This window comes from Staurois parvus, unplaced genomic scaffold (assembly GCF_062004578.1).
Source record: "Staurois parvus isolate SC_StPar_1 unplaced genomic scaffold, SC_StPar_1.0 ptg001109l, whole genome shotgun sequence".
Classification (NCBI taxonomy): domain Eukaryota; kingdom Metazoa; phylum Chordata; class Amphibia; order Anura; family Ranidae; genus Staurois; species Staurois parvus.
In genome coordinates this window covers 313,747-340,732 of record NW_028318905.1, presented here as the reverse complement: position 1 = coordinate 340,732, position 26,986 = coordinate 313,747, and the positions used below count along the sequence as shown (strand labels likewise).

Below are 26,986 nucleotides of genomic sequence, written 5' to 3'. Positions count from 1 at the left end.
TACAGACCAGGAAACTCAGCACAAGGATGGTGGGAATCCCTCATAATGGGCACAGTGGGGGGTACAGACCCTGGAACTCAGCACAGGGATGGTGGGAACCCTTCAAAATGGGCACAACGGAGGTACAGACCCAGGAACTCAGCACAGGGATGGAGGGACCCAATCATGATGGGCACAACGGAGGTACAGACCCGGGAACTCGGCACAGGGATGGTGGGAACCCCTCATAATGGGCACAGCGGGTGTACAGACCCGGGAACGCAGCACAGGGATGGTGGGAACCCCTCATAATGGGCACAGATGTACAGACCAGGGAACTAAGCACAGGGATGGTGGGAACCCCTCATGATGGGCACAGCAGGTGTACAGACCCGGGAACTCAGCACAGGGATGGTGGGAACCCCTCATGATGGGCACAGCAGGTGTACAGACCCGGGAACTCAGCACAGAGATGGTGGGAACCCCTCATAATGGGCACAGCGGGTGTACAGACCACAGGGGTGGTCAGGGAGGATCCCCCTCCGGGTGTCATACACAGAGTCCGGTCACTTACCCGAGTAGATGAAATCCAGCAGAAGCTGGAAGCTGTTGGGTTCCACTTCCTGGATCTGGACCACGTCATCGGAGGACTCCTTTAGCCCCCCGGACAGGAGAGCGGAGAAGTAGGGACTGCTGGCCGCCAGAACCAACTTGTGCACCGAGAAGATGACGGAGCCGACTCGGATCTGCAGGTCACAGAACTCCCGCTGCTGCCTCAGCTTGTTCATCTGCTGCAGGACGATCTGTGCGTGTTTATCGACCGAGCGCAGCGAGCCAACAGATCCCACCATACACAGCGGATCCATTCCTGGACTGCAGAGAGGACCTGTCAGGAGGAACCACACCAATCACTGCCAGGAGCTTCACACTACAGGAGACGGTCAGAGACTGCGGACACAGTACAGGGGATGACCAGAGACTGCGGACAGTACAGGAGATGACCAGAGACTGCGGACAGTACAGGAGATGACCAGAGACTGCGGATATAGTACAGGAGATGACCAGAGACTGCAGACATAGTACAGGAGATGACCAGAGACTGCAGACATAGTACAGGAGATGACCAGAGACTGCGGACACGGTACAGGAGATGACCAGAGACTGCAGAGACTGCAGACACGGTACAGGAGATGACCAGAGACTGCGGACACGGTACAGGAGATGACCAGAGACTGCAGAGACTGCAGACATAGTACAGGAGATGACCAGAGACTGCGGACACAGTACAGGAGATGACCAGAGACTGCAGACACGGTACAGGAGATGACCAGAGACTGCGGACACGGTACAGGAGATGACCGGAGACTGCGGACATAGTACAGGAGATGGTCAGAGACTGCAGACACAGTACAGGAGATGACCAGAGACTGCGGACATAGTACAGGAGATGACCAGAGACTGCGGACAGTACAGGAGATGATCAGAGACTGCGGACAGTACAGGAGATGACCAGAGACTGCGGACATAGTACTATTTGTAGCCGTTTCCAATCAGATTTCCCTCCAATGATGGGGCGTCTGGCGGTCTGCTGGGCGCTGTAAGGGGGACTTCCTGTCTCAGTGACCACACAGGACATGAGGGGGAATCTTCACGGCGGGGACACCGACCGCCAGACAAGTTCTTACTCTGGATAGAGCTGGGGGGGAGGGGGGATCACAGTGGAGGGACAAGCATAGGGGGACAATCCTGCACAAAGAGGACAGAGGGGACACCCCGATCACACCGGCAGCTATAGACCCGTCTGGGGTCAGCATGAGATCTATGTTCATGTCACCTCAACACCCCCCCCAATTCTACTCCCCCCTCCCCCATTCTACTCCATTCCTCTGTAGCCTCAGATACAATGTATCACAGCCGGTCATGTGACCTACCTGCCTCCTCCACTGCCAGCCCGAGTGACGTCACCTCCCTCAGAGCAGACGGGGGCAGGAAGTGGGGCACATGGCGGCCATATTGGAGGAGGCAGGAAGAGTCCTGGAGGAGCTGTGAGCTTACCACGTGGGAGGTATGGGGGGGACAGGGCGAAGACTGATATAACTTATGGGGGTCAGACCTACACCCCACTTTCTGTATACATCATCCCTGCTCACAGCTGGCCTGTGTCCCCGTACATTGTATATACACAGCATGGGGGATCTGTATACACCCCCCCACTGTATACACTGCCCCCCCCATTATATATACATTGTATACACTGCCCCCCCCATTATATATACATTGTATACACTGCCCCCCATTATATATACATTGTATACACTGCCCCCCCATTATATATACATTGTATACACACCCCCCATTATATATACATTGTATACACCCCCCATTATATATACATTGTATACACCCCCCCCATTATATATACATTGTATACACCCCCCCCATTATATATACATTGTATACACTCCTCCCCCATTATATATACATTGTATACACTGCCCCCCCATTATATATACATTGTATACACTGCCCCCCCCATTATATATACATTGTATACACTGCCCCCCCCCCATTATATATACATTGTATACACTGCCCCCCCATTATATATACATTGTATACACACCCCCCATTATATATACATTGTATACACCCCCCCATTATATATACATTGTATACACTGCCCCCCCCCATTATATATACATTGTATACACTGCCCCCCCATTATATATACATTGTATACCCCCCCATTATATATACATTGTATACACTGCCCCCCCATTATATATACATTGTATACCCCCCCTTTATATATACATTGTATACACCCCCCATTATATATACATTGTATGCACCCCCCCATTATATATACATTGTATACACCCCCCCATTATATATACATTGTATACACTCCTCCCCCATTATATATACATTGTATACACTGCCCCCCCCCCCCCCCAACCTATGCAGATTTTGTTTGATCCGTTTCTGTAGTGCATTTTTGCTTGGTTTTTGATGCGTTTTTTTCCCTTGTTGCTAGGCAGATTTAAACGCATCAAAAATGCAGGAAAAATGCACTTCACGCTTTTCTGCAGCATTTCCATTGAAGTCTATAGAACCAAAAACCCAACATTTTGCTTTTAAAAAAAAAGTCCCTGACCCTTTCCAAAAAACGTCCCATCATGTTCAATGGACTGCAGTGCGTGTCCGCAAAACGCTGCAGAAGACGCTTAGGTGTGAACTTGGGGTCAGTGCTAGTGAGATCCCCAGTGACACCCAGATCTCTCCCCTCTCAGCCCTGCCGCCGATCGAGTCCCAACCGAGACCCGGTGACTGACATCCCCAACAGCCAATAGCGGCATGGGTGCCCCCTACCTGGAAATGTAAATCACATATATATACAGTGGGGATCGAAAGTTTGGGCACCCCAGCTAAAAATTTGTATTAATGTGCATAAAGAAGCCAAGGAAAGATGGAAAAATCTCCAAAAGGCATCAAATTACAGATTAGACATTCCTATAATATGTCAACAAAAGTTAGATTTTATTTCCATCATTTACACTTTCAAAATAACAGAAAACAAAAAAATGGCGTCTGCAAAAGTTTGGGCCCCCTGCAGAATTTATAGCATGCACTGCCCCCTTTGCCAAGCTGAGACCTGCCAGTGTCATGGATTGTTCTCAATCACCATCTGGGAAGACCAGGTGATGTCAATCTCAAAGGTTTTAAATGCCCCGACTCATCTGACCTTGCCCCAACAATCAGCACCATGGGTTCTTCTAAGCAGTTGTCTAGAAAACTGAAACTGAAAATAGTTGACGCTCACAAAACTGGAGAAGGCTATAAGAAGATAGCAAAGCGTTTTCAGATGTCAATATCCTCTGTTCGGAATGTAATTAAGAAATGGCAGTCATCAGGAACAGTGGAAGTTAAAGCAAGATCTGGAAGACCAAGAAAAATATCAGACAGAACAGCTCGCAGGACTGTGAGAAAAACAATTCAAAACCCACGTTTGACTGCACGATCCCTCCAGAAAGATCTGGCAGACACTGGAGTTGTGGTACACTATTCCACTATAAAGAGATACTTGTACAAATATGGTCTTCATGGAAGAGTCATCAGAAGGAAACCTCTCACCACAAAAATCATTGTTTGAACTTTGCAAATGAACAAATAGTCAAGCCTGATGCATTTTGGAAACAAGTTCTGTGGACCGATGAGGTTAAAATTGAACTTTTTGGCCGGAATGAGCAAAGGTACGTTTGGAGAAGAAGGGGCACAGAATTTAATGAAAAGAACCTCTGTCCAACTGTGAAGCATGGGGTTGGATCAATCATGCTTTGGGGTTGTGTTGCAGCCAGTGGCACAGGGAACATCTCACGAGTAGAAGGAAAAATGGATTCAATAAAATTTCAGCAAATTTTGGATGGTAACTTGATGCCATCTGTGAAAAAGCTGAAGTTAAAGAGAGGATGGCTTCTACAAATGGATAATGATCCTAAACACACCTCGAAATCCACGGGGGATTACATCAAGAGGCGTAAACTGAAGGTTTTGCCATGGCCTTCACAATCTCCTGACCTCAACATAATTGAAAATCTATGGATAGACCTTAAAAGAGCCGTGCGTGACAGACAGCCCAGAAATCTCAAAGAACTGGAAGACTTTTGTAAGGAAGAATGGGCAAAGATACCTCAAACAGGAATTGAAAGACTCTTGGCTGGCTACAAAAGCGTTTACAAGCTGTGATACTTGCCAAAGGGGGCAGTACAAGATATTAACTCTGCAGGGGGCCCAAACTTTTGCAGACGCCATTTTTTGTTTTCTGTTATTTTGAAAGTGTAAATGATGGAAATAAAATCTAACTTTTGTTGACATATTATAAGAATGTCTAATCTGTAATTTGATGCCTTTTGGAGATTTTTCCATCTTTCCTTGGCTTCTTTATGCACATTAATACACATTTTTAGCTGGGGTGCCCAAACTTTCCATCCCCCACTGTATATATATATATATATATACACACACACACGTGATTGTGCGCAGCCGTGCCGCCCTGCAGCAGTACTTCCCTGGGTCGGAGGACACGTGGTCGATGTATTCCAGGATCTTCTTTCTAGGTTATGATTGTCGGCCGTCATGTTTAATATTTATATTTTTGTCAGGTTTCTGTGATTCCGTCCAATGAGGTGATCCGCTGTCCCTGCCACGCCGACAGATCGCAGGAATATGAGCGCCGCTCTGTTCAGCAGTGACGCGGAGAACGTCATCCATCGGGCCCTGAGTACTCCAGAACTGGGGCCAGTAGATGCTCCGAGGGGTCCCTGGAAGAGGTCTATGACATTCAGAGGACTGTCCGATTTATTCAGAAGAACGGGGCCCACAAGGTTTTGTGATTCCACACTGATTTGTATGACCGGGACAAGTTCCTCTTGCGCCCAGTGCGAGGATGCAGAACTGCACCCCTCCCCCACTGATAGTGCATGCTGTAGAATGGGGGCCCTGTGACCCTTCTCTTGCTCCGCTGTGCCCAGGGCGGCTGCCCCTCCTGCCCACCCCTTGTCTTGGCCCTGCTTGGCAGAGGATGTCCTGGTAAGATGTGAACTCGAGGTGGCAAATACAATTCACAGCAGCGCCCTTCAAGGTATATTGATGGAGCACATCTGTTCAATTAGACCAGTGGTCCAAACTGCGGCCCGGGGGCCACATGCTGCCCCTTGCTTGCTGTTATCCGGTCCTTGGGGCACTTTTCATCCACTGATATCAACAATTGGGACAGAATCCCCTCCCCCATTAACACCAATAAAGAGGCATAATTTGTTCCAATGATTGGACCCCATGACACCAATGATGGGGCACAGTTCTTCCCAATGACACCTACGATGGGGCACAATTCCTCCCAATGACACCTACGATGGTGCCCTCTTCCTCCCTATGATGGGGCACTATTCCTCCCACTGACACCGATGGGTCGCAATTCCTCCCAATGACACCAACGATGGGGTCCCAATTCCCTCCCAATGACACCAACGATGGGGCGCAGTTCCTCCCAATGACACCTACGACGGGGCGCAGTTCCTCCCAATGACACCTACGACGGGGCGCAGCTCCTCCCAATGACACCTACGACGGGGCACAATTCCTCCCAATGACACCTACGACGGGGCGCAATTCCTCCCAATGACACCTACGACGGGGCGCAATTCCTCCTAATGACACCTACGACGGGGCGCAGTTCCTCCCAATGACACCTACGACGGGGAGCAATTCCTCCCAATGACACCTACGACGGGGCGCAATTCCTCCCAATGACACCTACGACGGGGCGCAGTTCCTCCCAATGACACCTACGACGGGGAGCAATTCCTCCCAATGACACCTACGATGGTGCACTCTTCCTCCCTATGGTGGGGCACTATTCCTCCCACTGACACCGATGGGTCGCAATTCCTCCCAATGACACCAACGATGGGTCCCAATTCCTCCCAATGACACCAACGAAGGGTCGCAGTTCCTCCCAATGACACCAACGAAGGGGCGCAGTTCCTCCAAATGACACCTACGACGGGGCGCAATTCCTCCCAATGACACCTACGACGGGGCGCAGTTCCTCCCAATGACACCTACGACGGGGCGCAGTTCCTCCCAATGACACCTACGACGGGGCGCAGTTCCTCCCAATGACACCTACGACGGGGCGCAGTTCCTCCCAATGACACCTACGACGGGGCGCAGTTCCTCCCAATGACACCTACGACGGGGCGCAGTTCCTCCCAATGACACCTACGACGGGGCGCAGTTCCTCCCAATGACACCTATGACATTGTCTCTCCTCCTTGCTGCTAGCAAGGAGACAAATATATAATTAGGTCTGAGTGACAGCGCTCGTCCCCAGCAGCAGGAGATGTACTGAAGACCCGCGCTGTCATTCACAGCAGGGGGGAAGGGAGCCCATTGGCGCGAGTCTCAAGTGCGCTCCTTGTTAACGAGAAATGTTGCATGCCTGCAACAAAAAAAAAAAATGAGTGAGCAGTGCTGGGACTTGGAGCTCCTCACTGTGCTGGGACTTGGAGCTCCTCACAGTGCTGGGACTTGGAGCTCCTCACAGTGCTGGGATTTGGAGCTCCTCACAGTGCTGGGACTTGGAGCTCCTCACAGTGCTGGGACTTGGAGCTCCTCACAGTGCTGGGACTTGGAGCTCCTCACAGTGCTGGGACTTGGAGCTCCTCACTGTGCTGGGACTTGGAGCTCCTCACAGTGCTGGGACTTGGAGCTCCTCACAGTGCTGGGACTTGGAGCTCCTCACAGTGCTGGGACTTGGAGCTCCTCACAGTGCTGGGACTTGGAGCTCCTCACAGTGCTGGGACTTGGAGCTCCTCACAGTGCTGGGACTTGGAGCTCCTCACTGTGCTGGGACTTGGAGCTCCTCACAGTGCTGGGACTTGGAGCTCCTCACAGTGCTGGGACTTGGAGCTCCTCACAGTGCTGGGACTTGGAGCTCCTCACAGTGCTGGGACTTGGAGCTCCTCACAGTGCTGGGACTTGGAGCTCCTCACTGTGCTGGGACTTGGAGCTCCTCACTGTGCTGGGACTTGGAGCTCCTCACAGTGCTGGGACTTGGAGCTCCTCACAGTGCTGGGACTTGGAGCTCCTCACAGTGCTGGGACTTGGAGCTCCTCACAGTGCTGGGGACTTGGAGCTCCTCACAGTGCTGGGACTTGGAGCTCCTCACAGTGCTGGGACTTGGAGCTCCTCACAGTGCTGCTCATTAACGTATGAATCTGCGGCGGCAGGAGAAAGGGTTAATTACTGTGGAACAATACAAATCTGTCCTGTCAGCTCCTGCACACTGCTTTGTATGGCTCTGCATAGCACAGCCATGCAAAGCAGTGTGCTTACAGTGAAGCGCACGCAGCCCACATAGTGAAACAGCACACAGTTAACCCTTTGATCACCCCAGATGTTAACCCCTTCCTTCCCAGAGCCATTAGTACAGTGTCAGTGCATTTTATTAGCACTGATCACTGTATTGGTGTCAGTGACACCAAGTCAGTTTCAGAATGCCTGCCGCAGTCCCGCTATAAGTCGCTGATCGCTGCCATTACTAGTAAAAAAAAATTCCGTATCTATACCGCCATTTGTAGACGCTGCAAATTCACGTAAACCAATTAATTTATACGTATATCTGGATTTTTTTTTTTTTTAGCAAAGACACGGAGCGGGATACATTTTGGCCTAAATTTACGATGGAATTTGATTTTTAAAATTTGTTTACTGGACGTGTTTAACCGCCTCCCGCCCGCCATATTGTACAATGATGGGCGCAAGGCGGTTCTCTTGTTCTGGGATGACATCATATTTCGTCCTCCATTCTAACCGCGCATGTGTGGCTCCGCGAGCATGCAGCGCGGCGATCGACGGTGTGCTGTGTCCCTCGGACACAGCGGATCACCGGACCAAGAGCTGAAGAGTGTCGGCTCGGTCATGTGATCAGCTGTGTCCAATCACAGCTGATTGCATGTAAACAGGGAAATGCCGGTTATCGGCATTTCTCTCCTCACAAGCTGTCACGCTGACAGGAGAGGAGTGCAGAGCCGGTAATCGGCATCCCTCAGAGGGCACATATGCACTGATCATCAGGGCACTGATGATCAGTGTAACCCCAGCAGTGCCACCTGCCAGTGTCAGCTGTCAGTGCTCATCAATGCCACATATCAGTGCCCATCTGAGCTGCCTATCAATGCCTGTCAGTGCCATATATCAGTGATGCCTATCAGTGCCACCTACCAGTGCCCATCACTGCAGCCTCATTAGCGCACATCAGTGAAGGAAAAAAATCACTTATTTACAAAATTTAAAACAAAAACTAAGAAAAAAAGTTTTTTTTTCAAAATTTTCAGTGGTTTTGGGTTTGTTTAGCAAAAAATAAAAAATCCCCGAGGTGATTAAATACCACCAAAATAAAGCTCTATCTGTCACGAAAAAATGCTAAAAATGTCATATGGGTACAGTGTTGCATGACCGCGCAATTGTCATTCAAAGTGTGACAGCGCTGAAAGCTGGAAATTGGCCTGGGCAGGAGGGAGGTAGAAGTGCCCGGGGAGGCGAGGGGCAGGAAGGGGGTAGAAGTGCCCGGGAGGGGGGTAGAAGTACCCGGGAGGTGAGGGGCAGGAAGGGGATAGAAGTGCCCAGGAGGCGAGGGGCAGGAGGGGGGTAGAAGTGCCCAGGAGGTGAGGGGCAGGAGGGGGGTAGAAGTGCCCGGGAGGGGGGTAGAAGTACCCGGGGAGGTGAGGGGCAGGAAGGGGATAGAAGTGCCCAGGAGGCGAGGGGCAGGAGGGGGGTAGAAGTGCCCGGGAGGCGAGAGGCAGGAGGGGGTAGAAGTGCCAGGGAGGCGAGGGGCAGGAGGGGGGTAGAAGTGCCTGGGAGGCGAGGGGCAGGAGGGGGGTAGAAGTGCCCGGGAGGTGAGAGGCCAGGAGGGGGGTAGAAGTGCCAGGGAGGCGAGGGGCAGGAGGGGGGTAGAAGTGCCTGGGAGGCGAGGGGCAGGAAAGGGTAGAAGTGCCCGGGAGGCGAGGGGCAGGAGGGGGGTAGAAGTGCCCGGGAGGCGAGGGGCAGGAAGGGGGTAGAAGTGCAAGGGAGGCAAGGGGCATGAGGGGGGTATAAGTGCCCGGGAGGCGAGGGGCAGGAGGGGGGTAGAAGTGCCCGGGAGGCGAGGGGCAGGAAGGGGGTAGAAGTGCCCGGGAGGCGAGGGGCAGGAAGGGGGTAGAAGTGCCCGGGAGGCGAGGGGCAGGAGGGGGGTAGAAGTGCCCGGGAGGCGAGGGGCAGGAAGGGGGTAGAAGTGCAAGGGAGGCGAGGGGCATGAGGGGGGTATAAGTGCCCGGGAGGCGAGGGGCAGGAGGGGGGTAGAAGTGCCCGGGAGGCGAGGGGCAGGAGGGGGGTAGAAGTGCCCAGAGGCGAGGGGCAGGAGGGGGGTAGAAGTGCCCAGGAGGCGAGGGGCAGGAGGGGGGTAGAAGTGCCCAGGAGGCGAGGGGCAGGAGGGGTGTAGAAATGCCCGGGAGGCGAGGGGCAGGAGGGGGGTAGAAGTGCCCGGGAGGCGGGGGGGCAGGAGGGGGGTAGAAGTGCCCGGGAGGCGAGGGGCAGGAGGGGGGTAGAAGTGCCCAGGAGGCGAGGGGCAGGAGGGGGGTAGAAGTTCCCGGGAGGCGAGGGGCAGGAGGGGTGTAGAAGTGCCCGGGAGGCGAGGGGCAGGGAGGGGTGTAGAAGTGCCCGGGAGGCGAGGGGCAGGAGGGGTGTAGAAGTGCCCGGGAGGCGAGGGGCAGGAGGGGTGTAGAAGTGCCCGGGAGGCGAGGGGGTTAATAGCAAAAAAATATATTTTTTTTTCTCAAAATTGTCGTCATTTTTTTGTTTATAGCGCAATAAATATAAAGCGCAGAGGGCATCAAATACCACCAAAAGAAAGCTCTATTCGTGGGGAAAAAAAGAATGTAAATTGCATATGGGTGCGGCGTTGCATGACCGCGCAATTGTGAGTTAAAGTCACGCAGCGCTGTATCGCAAAAAATAACCTGGTCAGGAAGGGGGGGGGGGGGGGGTTCCTCTGGAGGGGGAGGGGTTAAAGACTTACAATAAAAAAAAAAAAAAGTCAGTTGTCTGTGGCTGCCTGTGATGACAGGTTCTCTTTGATATTCTGCCTCTTACAAAGCTCTCTGCCTCTCTGGGTTTAGGTGGCTCTGCAGTTCCCCGATGTCCTCCTGGTGGATTCAGTCGGTATTGCCAGAAAACTGGAAGATGCCACCGGGGCCAGAATGTACATCTTGGGGGACACGTCGTACGGCAGGTGAGGTGATTGACATGAGAAGATGTTCCGTTGGCAGGCCGGGCTTCAGGATTGGGTGTTCCAGAACACACTATTGCACGGGTGTCGCAGTTCTCGGTCAGCTCTGGGTAGAGAGTGGTGACTGTCAGTCACTGCTCTCCATTCTGCATTTCCAGCGCTTGCTGGCGTTTTGGGGCGTAGAGGGGCGGGAATGGCTGGCTCCGGTGCTCAGTGGTCAGAGAGGCTGAGCCAACTGCCGATATGGCATCTGGGTGGATCCTGATATTATTGTCAGAATCTACCATTCCTTCCACTAACACCGATAGAGCAGTATTCTCCAATGATACCAATGATGGGGAATAATTCCTTCCACTGACACCAATGATGGGGAATAATTCCTTCCACTGACACCAATGATGGGGAATAATTCCTTCCACTGACACCAATGATGGGGAACAATTCCTTCCACTGACACCAATGATGGGGAACAATTCCTTCCACTGACACCAATGATGGGGAACAATTCCTTCCACTGACACCAACGATGGGGCATAATTCCTTCCACTGACACCAACGATGGGGCACTATTCCTCCCACTGACACCAACGATGGGGCACTATTCCTCCCACTGACACCAACGATGGGGCACTATTCCTCCCACTGACACCAACGATGGGGCACTATTCCTCCCACTGACACCAACGATGGGGCACTATTCCTCCCACTGACACCAACGATGGGGCGCTATTCCTCCCACTGATACCAATGATGGGGCACTATTCCTCCCACTGACACCAATGATGGGGCACTATTCCTCCCACTGACACCAATTATTTCTCCCTCTAATACCAAAGATTGGGCATTGTTTACTCCTACTGGGCACAGTCAGCCCCACTAAAGTCTGGACAGTAAACTGGCCCTTTCTTTGGAAGGTTTGGAGCATTAACCCCCCCCCCCCACCTCTGATCATTTCTCAAAGTCTAAACTTTGTACATTTGTTTAATAACTTCTGAGAGGGGGGGTCCCAGTATATACAATGCTCTGTGCCTGTGTGCCACGTACTGTGTGATGTGATTGGCACCCCCAAGCCCACCCGATAGATTCCCATATTGGATTCCTTCTGTCCTCTGTAATGGCTTCCAGGACGCAGCGGGGCACGGGCGCGTTCTCAGTGTCGTGGCGGGGCGCGTTCTCAGTGTCGTGGCGGGGCGCGTTCTCAGTGTCGTGGCGGGGCGCGTTCTCAGTGTCGTGGCGGGGCGCGTTCTCAGTGTCATGGCGGGCGCGTTCTCAGTGTCATGGCGGGCGCGTTCTCAGTGTCGTGGCGGGGCGCGTTCTCAGTGTCGTGGCGGGGCGCATTCTCAGTGGCGGGGCGCGTTCTCAGTGTCGTGGCGGGGCGCGTTCTCAGTGGCGGGGCGCGTTCTCAGTGTCGTGGCGGGGCGCGTTCTCAGTGTCGTGGCGAGGCGCGTTCTCAGTGTCGTGGCGGGGCGCGTTCTCAGTGGCGGGGCGCGTTCTCAGTGTCGTGGCGGGGCGCGTTCTCAGTGTCGTGGCGGGGCGCGTTCTCAGTGTCGTGGCGGCCGGCGCGCAGTGGGGTCAGCTGTAAAATATTGGGGCTTCCATCACTTTTTGTCCCGGTAATAAAGGTCACCAGGAAAATCGACTTGTGTGCAGGGATTGTACGGACATTGGTCAGATCTATGATTATGGGGGGGCGGGCAGGGGTCTAGGGGATGTCGGTTATCCTGTCCAGGCTGTGTGTGTGTGTCCAGCGATAACCCGATTTCCTGTCTGTTGCTCCTGGCAGTTGCTGTGTGGACGAGGTGGCCGCGGAACATGTTGGCGCTGAAATCCTGATACATTATGGCAGAGCGTGTCTGAGCCCGAGCAACCGGCTGCCCGTCATGTATGTTTTCGGTCGTAAAGCGGCGGATGTGAACCTGTGTGCAGAGAGTTTTCACAACTTCTTCCCAGACCGCCAAACGCCAGTGGTGGTGTTCAGTGATGTCGTGTATGAACATGTTCTAGGTAATGTCCTGATTGTAATGTGCTGGTGGAAAACCTAATAGATTGTAAGCTCTTCTACCTTCTGTATCCTCCCTTATACCCTAATAGAGTGTAAGCTCTTCTACCTCCTGTATCCTCCCGTATACCCTAATAGAGTGTAAGCTCTTCTACCTCCTGTATCCTCCCGTATACCTTAATAGAGTGTAAGCTATTCTACCTCCTGTATCCTCCTTATACCCTAATAGAGTGTAAGCTCTTCTACCTCCTGTATCCTCCCGTATACCCTAATAGAGTGTAAGCTCTTCTACCTCCTGTATCCTCCTTATACCCTAATAGAGTGTAAGCTCTTCTACCTCCTGTATCCTCCTGTATACCCTAATAGAGTGTAAGCTCTTCTACCTCCTGTATCCTCCTGTATACCCTAATAGATTGTCAGCTCTTCTACCTCCTGTATCCTCCTGTATACCCTAATAGATTGCAAGCTCCTTGACCTCCTATATCCTGTATTCTTTATACTCGGTTCTTTCTCCTTCTAGAGGGACATCTCAATAAATGAGAATATCATCAAAAAGTTACTTTGTTTCAGTAATTCACTTCAAAGAGTGACACTCCTATATTATATCGATTTATTACACAGAGCGATATATTTCAAGTATTTTTTTCCTTTAATTTTGAGGATTCTGGCTCACAGCGAGTGAAAACCCCAAAATTCTGCATCTCAGAAAATTAGAATATTTCATAAGACCAATAAAAAAAATATATATTTTTATTACCGAGATGTTGGCGTCCTGAAAAGTATGTCCATGTCCAGTATAGTATGCGCCAGTGCCGGGACAAGGTCATCCAGCACCCAGGGCGAACATGCCAAACGCCCCCCCCCCCCCAAAATGTATGAGCAATATGTGTCAGCAAAAATCCCCTCCCCCCCAATAGAGGGCTATAGGATCGCAGTGTTGGGGCCCTGCACTAGAAATGCCGCTGGCTGTCAGATTGCCCCTGTGCAGTGTTTGCTCACCGGCCACTATTGCAGGCCATAGACGGGTCGTTTATCAGCCGAATTTTCGTTCGCACGAAAAATCGGCCGATATTCACGTCGTTAGTGGGGCCCGTCCGTTAGCCGGTTTTCGCGGATCTTCACATTTATTTTTATCGGTCATGCTGTAAAATCCACAAAAAACGGACGTTTTTCGTGGACATTGGTGGCAGCATCGGCAACGGAGCCGACCGATTTTTCGTTTATCGGCAGAAAATTCGGCAGATAAACGGCCCGTCTATGGCCTGCCTTACCCATGTTCTTTGCTGGAAGGAGATGGGGGAAAGATAAACAAACACGGCACAGTGGCCATCCAGCAGTCCCAATCCAGGTGAGCTGCAGTGGCAGGAGGAGGAGCTGGAAGAGGGAGAGAGAGCACAACCTGTCCCTCCTCCCGGATCCCTCCTCCTCTCCTGATCTGGCTTGTATCCTCCACTGCTATGCTGGCATGAGTAGTGAAGCTGGCATCACTACTCCTCTCAGCTCTCCATGCATACCCCCCCACATGATACCATTGCCCCTCCAGTCCACCCTGTGTCCCGCCCACCCTTTGTCCCGACCCCGGTATGCACTTAATACATGGTCGGGGCTCCGTTTTCGTGAATTGCTGCATCAGTGCGGTGTGTCATGGAGGTGATCAGCCTGTGGCACTGCTGAGGTGTTATGGAAGCCCAGGTTGCTGTGACAGTGGCCTTCAGCTTGTCTGCATTGTTCGGTCTCATGTCTCTCATCTTTCTCTTGACAATACCCCACAGATTCTCTATGGGGTTGAGGTCCGGCGAGTTTGCTGGCCAATCAGGCACAGTGACACCATGATCATTAAACCAGGTATCGGTACATTTGGCCATGTGGGCCGGAGCCAAGTCCTGCTGGAAAATGAAATCCGCATCTCCATGAAGCTGGTCAGCTGAGGGAAGCATGAAGTTCTCCAGAATGTCCTGGTAGAAGGCTGCGCCGACTTTGGACTTGATAAAACCCCGTGGACCAGAACCATCAGATGACACAGCTCCCCAAACCATCACTGACTGTGGAAACGTCACACCGGACCTCATGCAACTTGGATTCTGTGCCTCTCCATTCTTCCTCCACACTCTGGGGCCATGACTTCCAAATGAAGTCCGAAAAGAGGACTTTGGACCACCGAGCAACAGTCCAGTCCTTTTCCTCCTTATCCCAGGTAAGACGTTTCTGACGTCTCTGATTCAGGAGCGGCTTGACGCAAGGAATGCGACAGTTGCAGCCCACGTCCTGGATACGTCTGAGTGTGGTGACTGTTGAAGCACTGACACCAGCCGTAGTCCACTCCTTGTGAATCTCCCCCAAATTCTTGAATGGCCTTTGCGTCACAATCCTCTCAAGGCTCCGGTTATCCCTGTTGCTTGTGCACCTTTTTCTGCTACACTTTTTTTCTTCCACTCAACCTTCCATGAAGATGCTTGGATACAGCACTCTGAACAGCCGGCTTCTTTAGCAATGACCTTGTGTGACTTGCCCTCCTTGCGGAGGGTGTCAGTGACTGTCTTCTGGACAACTGTCAAGTCGGCAGTCTTCCCTGTGATTTTGTAACCTACCGAACCAGACTGAGGGACCATTCCAAGACTCGGGAAACCTTTACAGGTGTTTGGAGTTAATTAGCTGATTAGAGTGTGACCCCGCGAGTCTGGGGTGTGACCCCGCGAGTCTGGGGTGTGACCCAGCGAGTCTGGGGTGTGACCCCGCGAGTCTGGGGCGTGGCGCCGCGAGTCTGGGGCGTGGCGCCGCGAGTCTGGGGCGTGGCCCCGCGAGTCTGGGGCGTGGCCCCGCGAGTCTGGGGCGTGGCGCCGCGAGTCTGGGGCGTGACGCCGCGAGTCTGGGGCGTGAGGCCGCGAGTCTGGGGCGTGAGGCCGCGAGTCTGGGGCGTGACGCCGCGAGTCTGGGGCGTGACCCCGCGAGTCTGGGGCGTGGCGCCGTGAGTCTACAATATTGAACATTTTTACAATATTCTAATTTTTGTGAGATTCAGAATTTTTGGGTTTTCACTCGCTGTAGCCATAATCCTCAACATTAAAAGAGAGAAATCCTTGAACTATATCACTCTGTGTGTAATGAATCGATATAATTAACCCCTTCCATACCGGGCACTTTTACCCCCTTCCTGCCCAGGCCAATTTTCAGGTTTCAGCGCTCTCACATTTTGAATGACAATTGCGCGGTCATACAACACTGTACCCAAACTAAAATTTTATCATTTTCTTCACACAACTAGAGCTTTCTTTTGGTGGAAATTAATCACCGCCGGGGTTTTTATTCTTTGCTAAATTAACAAAAAAAGACTGAAAATTTTGAAAAAAAAAAGTCCACGTTTCTGTTATAAACGTTTGCAAATAAATAATTGTTCTTCATAAATTTAGGCCGAGATGTATTCTGCTACATGTCTTTGGTGAAAATAACCCAAATTAGGATGTATTATTTAGTTTGTAGGAAAGTTATAGAGTTCACAAACTATGGGATAGATCTGAATATTGATCAATCCTGAAGTACTGACAGCCAATCTAATTTCTTGAGGTCCAAGAATGTCAGGACAGTACAGATATCCCCCCAAATTTCAGGACAGGACAGATATCCCCCAAATGTCAGGACAGTACAGATATCCCCCCAAATGTCAGGACAGTACAGATATCCCCCCAAATGTCAGGACAGTACAGATATCCCCCCAAATGTCAGGACAGTACAGATATCCCCCAAATGTCAGGACAGTACAGATATCCCCCAAATGTCAGGACAGGACAGATATCCCCCAAATGTCAGCACAGTACAGATACCCCCCAAATGTCAGGAAAGGACAGATATCCCCCAAATGTCAGGACGGTACAGATATCCTCCAAATGTCAGCACAGTACAGATACCCCCCAAATGTCAGGAAAGGACAGATATCCCCCAAATGTCAGGACGGTACAGATATCCCCCAAATGTCAGGACGGTACAGATATCCTCCAAATGTCAGAGCGGTACAGATATCCTCCAAATGTCAGAACGGTACAGATATCCCCCAAATGTCAGGACAGTACAGATATCCCCCAAATGTCAGAACGGTACAGATATCCCCCAAATGTCAGGACAGTACAGATATCCCCCAAATGTCAGAACAGTACAGATATCCCCCAAATGTCAGAACAGTACAGATATCCCCCAAATGTCAGGATGGGACAGATATCCCCCAAATGTCAGGACGGGACAGATATCCCCCAAATGTCAGGACGGGACAGATATCCCCCAAATGTCAGGATGGGACAGATATCCCCCAAATGTCAGGGCGGGACAGATATCCCCCAAATGTCAGGACGGTACAGATATCCCCCAAATGATCCCTTTTTGCAGAGTAGACAGTCCGACGTACTTCATAAGAGGCATAGCGAGTTGTAATTTTTTTGTCATCGTTTTTCAAAAAAATTAAATAAAAAAAATTATTTTCCCTATTTTTAAATTTTTTTTTACATACTGTCACCAGTGCAGTACAGCGTCGTCATATAACTGGCATGGCGGTGTTCAGGGACACTGGTGACAGTATGAAATTCTTTTTTTTATTTATTAGTTTTTATTACATTCTTTCTCTTTTTGTAAGATTTTTTTTTTCATATTACACTATGATCAAAGTAGTATGATGTTACCATAGTAACGTTGTACTACTTTGGGGAACTGATCAATAATTTTTTTTTCACATACACAATTTGATTGCTTATAGCAAAGAATTCCTTTGCTATAAGCAATCATTTAACTAAATGAAATCGATTCATTCAGGTTTTTTTTTTTTTTTTGCTGTGATAGGCCACGGCTAATCACATGACACAGATGGGTTGTGATTGGCCCAGCTTGTGCATGTGATCACTGTGACCATTCACAGCTAGACACAATGGAAGCCATCCATTGTATACAACTGTCATGTGACCTGCTGTGATTGGTCACAGCAGGTCACATGGTACTGGCCACGTGCCCGGTACACAGATCTGTGATTGGCCGGTGACAGATCTCGCCACAGCGTGGCCCTGCGGGCATGCGCATATCTCAATCCGGGAAGGACGTCACATGACGCCTCCCGGAGGGACGTGGTGTTCGCCAGGCCGCCATTTTACTGTAGGCCGGGAGGGAATTGGTTAATATGAGTTTCACTTTTTGAACTGAATTACTGAAACTTTTTGATGATATTCTAAATGATTGAGATGCACCTGGATATCATTGTACAGCGCTGCGGATTATGTTGGCGATACATATTTTCTGTTTCTCCATAAGGCGATGATGAACGGAACTCCTGCACACTGTTGATCTTTGCTCCTCAGGTGAATTGGAAGCACTCCTGGCCCGGACTCACCCCCGTGTCGTATTCACTAAGCTCTCCTGGGTCAGCGATGGTCCTTCTCCCGGTGAGGTCCGCAGGTTTGGCCGGAGCTTCTCTCCTGATCCGACCTTCTGGCCAGATGCCTTCAGTTTATTCTACGTCGGAGGAGAAGGTCCAACGCTCAGCAACCTCCTACTGACCTGGCCGCGGTGCCCCTTCTTCAGCTTCAACCCCGAGACTGGGGAGGGCAGGAAGGAAGGGCTGAATGTCAACCGCGCCCTGATGAAACGCTTCTATCTGATCGAGAAGGCCCGGGACGCTCGGGTGGTGGGCATTCTGGTGGGCACTCTGGGTGTGTCGGACTATTTGTCGGCTCTGGCCCACCTGAAGGACGTCATCCAAAGAGCCGGGAAGAAGAGTTACATGCTGTCTATGGGGAAGCTGAACCCAGCCAAGCTGGCCAACTTCCCGGAGGTGGACATCTTTGTGTTGGTGCTTGTGCCGAGAACTCCTTGCTGGACTCCAGCGACTTCTACCGGCCCATTGTGACTCCAGATGAGATGGAGGTGGCCTGTAACCCGGCGCGGGAGTGGGGCGGCTGCTGTGTCACCGAATTCCGAGAGCTGCTTCCAGGTATTTTGGGGGGTTATTTATTCTGATTTGGTGGGTTTATTTAGTAAGCTATTGTAAGGGGGGGGCACAATGGGGGGGCAACCTGCTAAAGAAACCAATCAGATTTCAGCTTCCTGTAGACCAGGGGTGGGAAACTGTGGCCCTCCAGCTGTTGTAGAATTAAAAGTCTCATGAGGCATTGCAAAACTGACAGTTACAAGCATGGCTCCCAAAGGCAGAGGCATGATGGGACTTGTAGTTCACCAACTGGAGGGCCACAGTTGCCCACCCCTGCTGTAGACACAGCAGCAAAAGCTCAGATTTGATTGGTTGCTGTGGGACAGTTCTCCGTCCTGGTGTTACCATCTAAATACAGTATATGGCTGATATGCCCAAAAGTATGCGGCCCCCCCACCCTTCCCCCTCCAAATGATTGAGTTAGATTGTCAGCTCTTCTACCTCCTGTATCCTCCCTTATACCCTAATAGAGTGTAAGCTCTTCTACCTCCTGTATCCTTCTTATACCCTAATAGAGTGTAAGCTCTTCTACCTCCTGTATCCTTCTTTATACCCTATAGAGTGTAAGCTCTTCTACCTCCTGTATCCTCCCGTATATCCTAATAGAGTGTAAGCTCTTCTACCTCCTGTATCCTCCCTTATACCCTAATAGATTGTAAGCTCTTCTACCTCCTGTATCCTCCCTTATACCCTAATAGAGTGTAAGCTCTTCTACCTCCTGTATCCCCCCTTATACCCTAATAGAGTGTAAGCTCTTCTACCTCCTGTATCCCCCCTTATACCCTAATAGATTGTAAGCTCTTCTACCTCCTGTATCCTTCTTATACCCTAATAGAGTGTAAGCTCTTCTACCTCCTGTATCCTCCCGTATATCCTAATAGAGTGTAAGCTCTTCTACTCCTGTATCCTCCCTTATACCCTAATAGAGTGTAAGCTCTTCTACCTCCTGTATCCTCCTGTATACCATAATAGATTGTAAGCTCTTCTACCTTCTGTATCTTCCCTTATACCCTAATAGAGTGTAAGCTCTTCTACCTCCTGTATCCTCCCATATACCCTAATAGATTGTAAGCTCTTCTACCTCCTGTATCCTCCCTTATACCCTAATAGATTGTAAGCTCTTCTACCTCCTGTATCCTCCCTTATACCCTAATAGATTGTCAGCTCTTCTACCTCCTGTATCCTCCCTTATACCCTAATAGATTGTAAGCTCTTCTACCTCCTGTATCCTCCCTTATACCCTAATAGATTGTAAGCTCTTCTACCTCCTGTATCCTCCCTTATACCCTAATAGAGTGTAAGCTCTTCTACCTCCTGTATCCCCCTTATACCCTAATAGATTGTCAGGCTCTTCTACCTCCTGTATCCTCCCTTATACCCTAATAGATTGTAAGCTCTTCTACCTCCTGTATCTTCCCTTATACCCTAATAGAGTGTAAGCTCTTCTACCTCCTGTATCCTCCCGTATACCCTAATAGAGTGTAAGCTCTTCTACCTCCTGTATCTTCCCTTATACCCTAATAGAGTGTAAGCTCTTCTACCTCCTGTATCTTCCCTTATACCCTAATAGAGTGTAAGCTCTTCTACCTCCTGTATCTTCCCGTATACCCTAATAGAGTGTAAGCTCTTCTACCTCCTGTATCTTCCCGTATACCCTAATAGAGTGTAAGCTGTAGCGCCACCTTTAGCCTGCTTATTGGACTGACCACCCAGCCATCTGACGTGGTGGCGTTGCAGGCGTAACGCGTGACATGCTCCAAATGGTGAACTTATCCTTAAAAGGCTTTTATTGATTTCCGAGATTGTAAATAGTTGTAGTAAACATCTCTGATTTGTCAGGAGTTACAGTTTAACCACTTCCCGTCCGGCCCGTGTATATAAACGGCCAGACGGTGGCAGTGCAGGGCCGGGTTGCCATTCATAAATGGCACTGCCATTTTGGACTCTGCGCACTCCCTGGGAGCGTGCGGCACCGCGATCCGGTCCCCGCTGTGTCTGGAGGACACAGTGGAACACCAGTTGTCATAGGGGACCTCTGTGCGAGGTCCCAATCATGTGATCACTGACTAGCCAATCATTGATCACATATACAGTAGTAAGCAAGATGTCACTTCTGACGTCATTGCTTACTACGTGTGAAATCTGTGAATGATCACAGAGGTCACATGGTACAGGGCTATTCACAACAGCCTTGTACCATGTGACAAGCTGTGACCAATCACAGATCACACTGTGGCTGCAGGAATGCACACAGAGAGAAAGAGAAATTATTGCTTTTATATCCTTTATGGGTGTAAAAGCAATCAGTGTAAAAGAAAATAAATAAATCTTCATCACCCCCCACATGTAGTACAGTGTCACTTTTTTTTTTCCTAAAAAGATAACTGAATACATTTTGGCCAAGATTTATGATGAAATATTATTTATTTGCAAACTTTTATAAGAAAAACTTTTTTAAAAATTTTTTAACGTTATTTATATAGCAAAAAAAATAATATCCCAGCGGTGAATAAATACCACCAAAATAAAGCTTTATCTGTCTCAAAAAATGCTGAAAATTTCATATGGGTACAGTGTTGCATGACCGCGCAATTGTCATTCAAAGTGTGATAGCGCTGAAAGCTGAAAAGTGGCCTGGACTGGAAGGGGGTGAAAGTGTCCGGACTGGAAGGGGGAAAGTGTCCGGACTGGAAGGGGGGAATGTGTCCGGACTGGAAGGGGGGAAAGTGTCCGGACTGGAAGGGGGTGAAAGTGTCCGGACTGGAAGGGGGTGAAAGTGTCCGGACTGGAAGGGGGTGAAAGTGTCCGGGCTGGAAGGGGATGAAGTGTCCGGACTGGAAGGGGGGAAAGTGTCCGGACTGGAAGGGGGGAAAGTGTCCGGACTGGAAGAGGGGGGAAAGTGTCCGGACTGGAAGAGGGGGGAAAGTGTCCGGACTGGAAGGGGGGAAAGTGTCCGGACTGGAAGGGGAGAAAGTGTCCGGACTGGAAGTGGGGTGAAAGTGTCCGGACTGGTAGGGGGTGAAAGTGTCCGGACTGGAAGGGGGGAAAGTGTCCGGACTGGAAGAGGGGGTGAAAGTGTCCGGACTGGAAGGGGGGGAAAGTGTCCGGACTGGAAGAGGGGTGAAAGTGTCCGGACTGGAAGGGGGGAAAGTGTCCGGACTGGAAGGGGGGAAAGTGTCCGGACTGGAAGGGGGGAAAGTGTCCGGACTGGAAGGGGGGGAAAGCGTCCGGACTGGAAGGGGGGGGGGGGAAGCGTCCGGACTGGAAGGGGGGGAAAGTGTCCGGACTGGAAGGGGGGGAAAGTGTCCGGACTGGAAGGGGGGGAAAGTGTCCGGACTGGAAGGGGGGAAAGTGTCCGGACTAGAAGGGGGGGAAAGCGTCCGGACTGGAAGGGGGGGGAAAGTGTCCGGACTGGAAGGGGGTGAAAGTGTCCGGACTGGAAGGGGGGAAAGCGTCCGGACTGGAAGGGGGTGAAAGTGTCCGGACTGGAAGGGGGTGAAAGTGTCCGGACTGGAAGGGGGGGAAAGTGTCCGGACTGGAAGAGGGGGTGAAAGTGTCCGGACTGGAAGGGGGGTGAAAGTGTCCGGACTGGAAGGGGGGGTGAAAGTGTCCGGACTGGAAGGGGGGGTGAAAGTGTCCGGACTGGAAGGGGGTGAAAGTGTCCGGACTGGAAGGGGGTGAAAGTGTCCGGACTGGAAGGGGGTGAAAGTGTCCGGACTGGAAGGGGGTGAAAGCGTCTGCACTGGAAGGGGGGAAAGCGTCCGGACTGGAAGGGGGGGGAAAGCGTCCGGACTGGAAGGGGGGGAAAGCGTCCGGACTGGAAGGGGGGGAAAGCGTCCGGACTGGAAGGGGGTGAAAGCGTCCGGACTGGAAGGGTGAAAGCGTCCGGACTGGAAGGGGGGGAAAGCGTCCGGACTGGAAGGGGGGAAAGCGTCCGGACTGGAAGAGGGGGGAAAGTGTCCGGACTGGAAGGGGGTGAAAGTGTCCGGACTGGAAGGGGGTGAAAGTGTCCGGACTGGAAGGGGGTGAAAGTGTCCGGACTGGAAGGGGGTGAAAGTGTCCGGACTGGAAGGGGGGGAAAGCGTCCGGACTGGAAGGGGGGGAAAGCGTCCGGACTGGAAGGGGTAAAAGAAGTCCATTATAAGTGTGAGGATTACAAGCCTGGTCTCCAAAAAATGACCACCGTGCTGGAAAATGTTTACCAGGCATACTCTGGAATGGCCAGTCATAGTGCTCTATGGTAGTTGACATTCTTGGGTGGAATGACTCTATTGTGGAATTACAGTATTAGGAGCTTTTCATCCGATGTCCCCAAATTCTCACAGTCTCGGGGTTTATGTTGCAGGTGGATCAGCACACGTACCGTTCCCAGATCTTGACCCCGAGGACGCGGACCGAACCGACATCTCTCTGATCACAGGGGACTTGAGATCCGTTCGCTTTTCAAGCACAGAGACCTCTGGAGAGAAGGCGATGGGGACGGCCCTGGCGCAGAGGAACGCGGAGACCGCCCTGGCAGAGCTCGGACCAGCCGGTAGGAGAGCCGTCACTTATCTTTGCCATAGGCGTGGAAATTTGTGACAGCGCGTGGTCCTGGCGGTTCGTTGGGGGATTTGGGGATTTAAAGTGCAACTCCACTTTTGTTGACAAAAAGCACTTTTCCCTCAGGGTGATCTATGTACATTGCGGGGATTTTAACTACTTCCCACCCAGGCCAAATCTGGCGCTTTTCTCCTGCATGTGCAAATCATCAGTTACTTGCTAAAAAAAAAATTACTCAGAACCCCCAAACATATGATACAGTTGCAAGAAAAAGTATGTGAACCCCTTGGGATTACGTGGAGTTTTGCATGAATTGGGCATAAAATGTGCTCTGAACGCCATCTAAGTCACAACAATAGAAGAACACAGTCTGCTGAACATAATACTACACGAACATTAGATGTTGCCATGGTTTCATTGCACATCACATGTAAACATTCACAGTGCAGGGAGGAAAAAGTATGTGAGGCCCTCGCTTAATGACTTCTCCCAGAGCTAATTGGAGCCAGGAGTGAGCCAACCTTGACTCCAATCAGTGTGATGATATTGGATGTGTTGCTGACAGCTGTCCTGCCCTAAAAAAAAAAAAAAAAAAATATATATATATATATATATATATATATATATATATATAAAACATTTTTTGCATTTATTTTTACTTCTTAAAAAAAAAATTATAATAATAAATATATATATAATAGAAATAATAATAATTGTTTTTTTTTAAGAAGTGGATGTATCCTTTAAGTTGAAGTCCATCTAGGCTGATGAATCCTATAGGTCAGATAAAACGAGTTTGTGATGAGAATGTTTTACATGGCGAGAAAGATTCCTTTTATTTAATTCAGATCTGTGATTTAGTCATGCTGACAGGTCCTCTTCAATTCCTGCTCTTGTCCCCCCTCCCCCAGCCCTCGTTCCTGTCCTCCCGGAGTTGGCAGGGATTGGACAAGTCTCTGGGTCAGACCCCGGTGGTGAAAGCTGTGGAGGGACGCCGAGGAATCGCCATCGCTTATGAAGATGAAGGACCCAACTAAAAGGCGGCAGATCCAGGTGACGTCACTGAAGAGTCGCAGCGTGGCTCCGCCCCCTCCGCGCGCTGCTGTGCAGAGACTGGAGGTGCTGCGAGCCATTCAGCTTCCAAAGATGGAACCGGGAATGAAAGGGAACAATGTGTTCTGGTAGATTGAAGTCCTCAACAGCCCTGAGCTGGTGCTGAACAGATCAGCCGGCGTCGGTAGTGGTGCACCGAAATGAAAGTTCTGGTGCCGAAACCGAAAATTCCGGATGCACAAAAAACCGAGAACCGAGACAGACAGTTTTTAAAAAATTGTTTTTTTAAATTAATGTGGCTGCCAATTTTGCATTAAAGTCACTAGGGGGCATTTTTGCATTGAAGTCAATGAGGACGCAAATTTGCATGCAGGTCTATGAGACAGATTTTTCTATGCAGTCACTAGACATTGAAGTGAATGAGGACGCGACTTTGTATGCAAATCTATGAGACGTGATATTGCATTCAAGTCATTAGGGGGCGTTTTTGCATTGAAGTCAATGAGAACGCTACTTTGCATGCAAGTCTATGAGATGCAATTTTGCATTGAAGTCTCTAGGGGCGTTTTTGCATTGAAGTCAATGAGGACGCAAATTTGCACGCAAGCCTATGAGACAGGATTTTGCTATGAAGTCTCTAGAGGGTGTTTTTGCATTCAATGAGGACACGACTTTGCATGCAAGTCTATGAGATGCAATTTTGCACTGAAGTCACTAGGGGGCGTTTTTGCATGATAGTCTATGAGACGCAACTTTGCATGTATGGCACTTTTTTTCCTATCGGCATTTTGTTTTTTGGCTGATCTGTTTCAGTGCATCCCTAGTTATCGGTGAGTACTGACCAGTCCGCAGCTGTTCATATCACGGGTTCTAGACACGGAGGACTCTCGTCATCTGATATCACTGTGAGGAGCAGCGCCAAACCGCTTAATGCAACTTTTACCAAAAGCAAATAAAGATTGTATATGTACACTCCAACTGTCTTTTTTTGCTTTTTTTTTTTTTGTATTTCACCATCAAAGGGCATTTTGATAGAAAAAAAAAAACCTGTTGATCCTGCCAGAAATATTGTCAGCAGATAACTTCCTGTGCTGCCTCCTATCAGTTACATTGTACCCAGCTCTCCCTATGTTATGGAGATGAGAGGAGGGGGAGGTGTTCTGTAGTCTTGTCTTAGGGTGACAAACACTGCTCTGCCTCACCCTGGGACAGGAAGTGTGTTACAGGTAGGATTACCTGGTGAATATTGGGGGTCAGTGGGAAGAATGTCCCTTACATTGGGGGTCAGTGGGGAGAATGTCCCTTACATTGGGGGTCAGTGGGAAGAATGTCCCTTACATTGGGGGTCAGTGGGAAGAATGGTCCCTTACATTGGTGTCGGTGGGAAGAATGTCCCTTACATTGGTGATCAGTGGGAAGAATGTCCCTTACATTGGGGGTCAGTGGGAAGAATGTCCCTTACATTGGAGGTCAGTGGGAAGAAGTCCCTTACATTGGGGGTCGGTGGGAAGAATGTTCCTTACATTGGTGATCAGTGGGAAGAATGTCCCTTACATTGGTGGTCAGTGGGAAGAATGTCCCTTACATTGGGGGTCAGTGGGAAGAATGTCCCTTACATTGGTGATCAGTGGGAAGAATGTCCCTTACATTGGGGGTCAGTGGGAAGAATGTCCCTTACATTGGGGTCAGTGGGAAGAATGTCCCTTACATTGGAGGTCAGTGGGAAGAATGTCCCTTACATTGGGGGTCAGTGGGAAGAATGTCCCTTACATTGGGGGGGTCAGTGGGAAGAATGTCCCTTACATTGGGGGTCAGTGGGGAGAATGTCCCTTACATTGGGGTCAGTGGGAACAATGTCCCTTACATTGGGGGTCAGTGGGGAGAATGTCCCTTACATTGGGGGTCAGTGGGAAGAATGTCCCTTACATTGGGGGTCAGTGGGAAGAATGTCCCTTACATTGGGGGTCAGTGGGAAGAATGTCCCTTACATTGGGGGTCAGTGGGAAGAATGTCCCTTACATTGGGGGTCAGTGGGAAGAATGTCCCTTACATTGGTGGTCAGTGGGAAGAATGTCCCTTACATTGGGGGTCAGTGGGAAGAATGTCCCTTACATTGGGGGTCAGTGGGAAGAATGTCCCTTACATTGGGGTCAGTGGGAAGAATGTCCCTTACATTGGAGTCAGTGGGAAGAATGTCCCTTACATTGGGGGTCAGTGGGAAGAATGTCCCTTACATTGGGGGGGTCAGTGGGAAGAATGTCCCTTACATTGGGGGTCAGTGGGGAGAATGTCCCTTACATTGGGGGTCAGTGGGAACAATGTCCCTTACATTGGGGGTCAGTGGGGAGAATGTCCCTTACATTGGGGGTCAGTGGGAAGAATGTCCCTTACATTGGGGGTCAGTGGGAAGAATGTCCCTTACATTGGGGGTCAGTGGGAAGAATGTCCCTTACATTGGGGGTCAGTGGGAAGAATGTCCCTTACATTGGGGGTCAGTGGGAAGAATGTCCCTTACATTGGTGGTCAGTGGGAAGAATGTCCCTTACATTGGGGGTCAGTGGGAAGAATGTCCCTTACATTGGGGGTCAGTGGGAAGAATGTCCCTTACATTGGGGGTCAGTGGGAAGAA

General features: G+C 50.4%; 2 protein-coding genes across 5 annotated transcripts in view; one reads left to right on the top strand and one right to left on the bottom strand.

Annotated features, from left to right (window-relative positions):
• KLHL27 (kelch like family member 27) overlaps nucleotides 1-26,986 on the bottom strand; it is a 58,503-nt gene that overhangs the window by 22,082 nt on the left and 9,435 nt on the right. The window contains exons 1-2 of one of the 4 annotated variants that reach the window (XM_089658883.1): nucleotides 1,911-1,928; nucleotides 554-865 (exon numbers count right to left, since the gene is read on the bottom strand). In XM_089658883.1, the coding sequence (XP_089515009.1) occupies nucleotides 554-845 (292 nt within the window). In that variant the 5' untranslated portion in view covers nucleotides 846-865; nucleotides 1,911-1,928. Of the gene's footprint in view, nucleotides 1-553; nucleotides 866-1,510; nucleotides 1,870-1,910; nucleotides 1,929-26,986 lie in introns of those variants that run through there. The other 3 variants (XM_089658885.1, XM_089658882.1, XM_089658884.1) reach the window with 3 other exon arrangements.
• Nucleotides 1,947-25,335, top strand: DPH2 (diphthamide biosynthesis 2). Its single transcript, XM_089658886.1, is given in 9 exon segments — nucleotides 1,947-2,044; nucleotides 5,142-5,284; nucleotides 5,287-5,363; nucleotides 10,695-10,807; nucleotides 12,588-12,808; nucleotides 18,134-18,622; nucleotides 18,625-18,765; nucleotides 23,108-23,307; nucleotides 24,216-25,335. Coding segments are annotated over 8 exon segments (1,446 nt in total). The 5' UTR covers nucleotides 1,947-2,044; nucleotides 5,142-5,205; the 3' UTR covers nucleotides 24,342-25,335.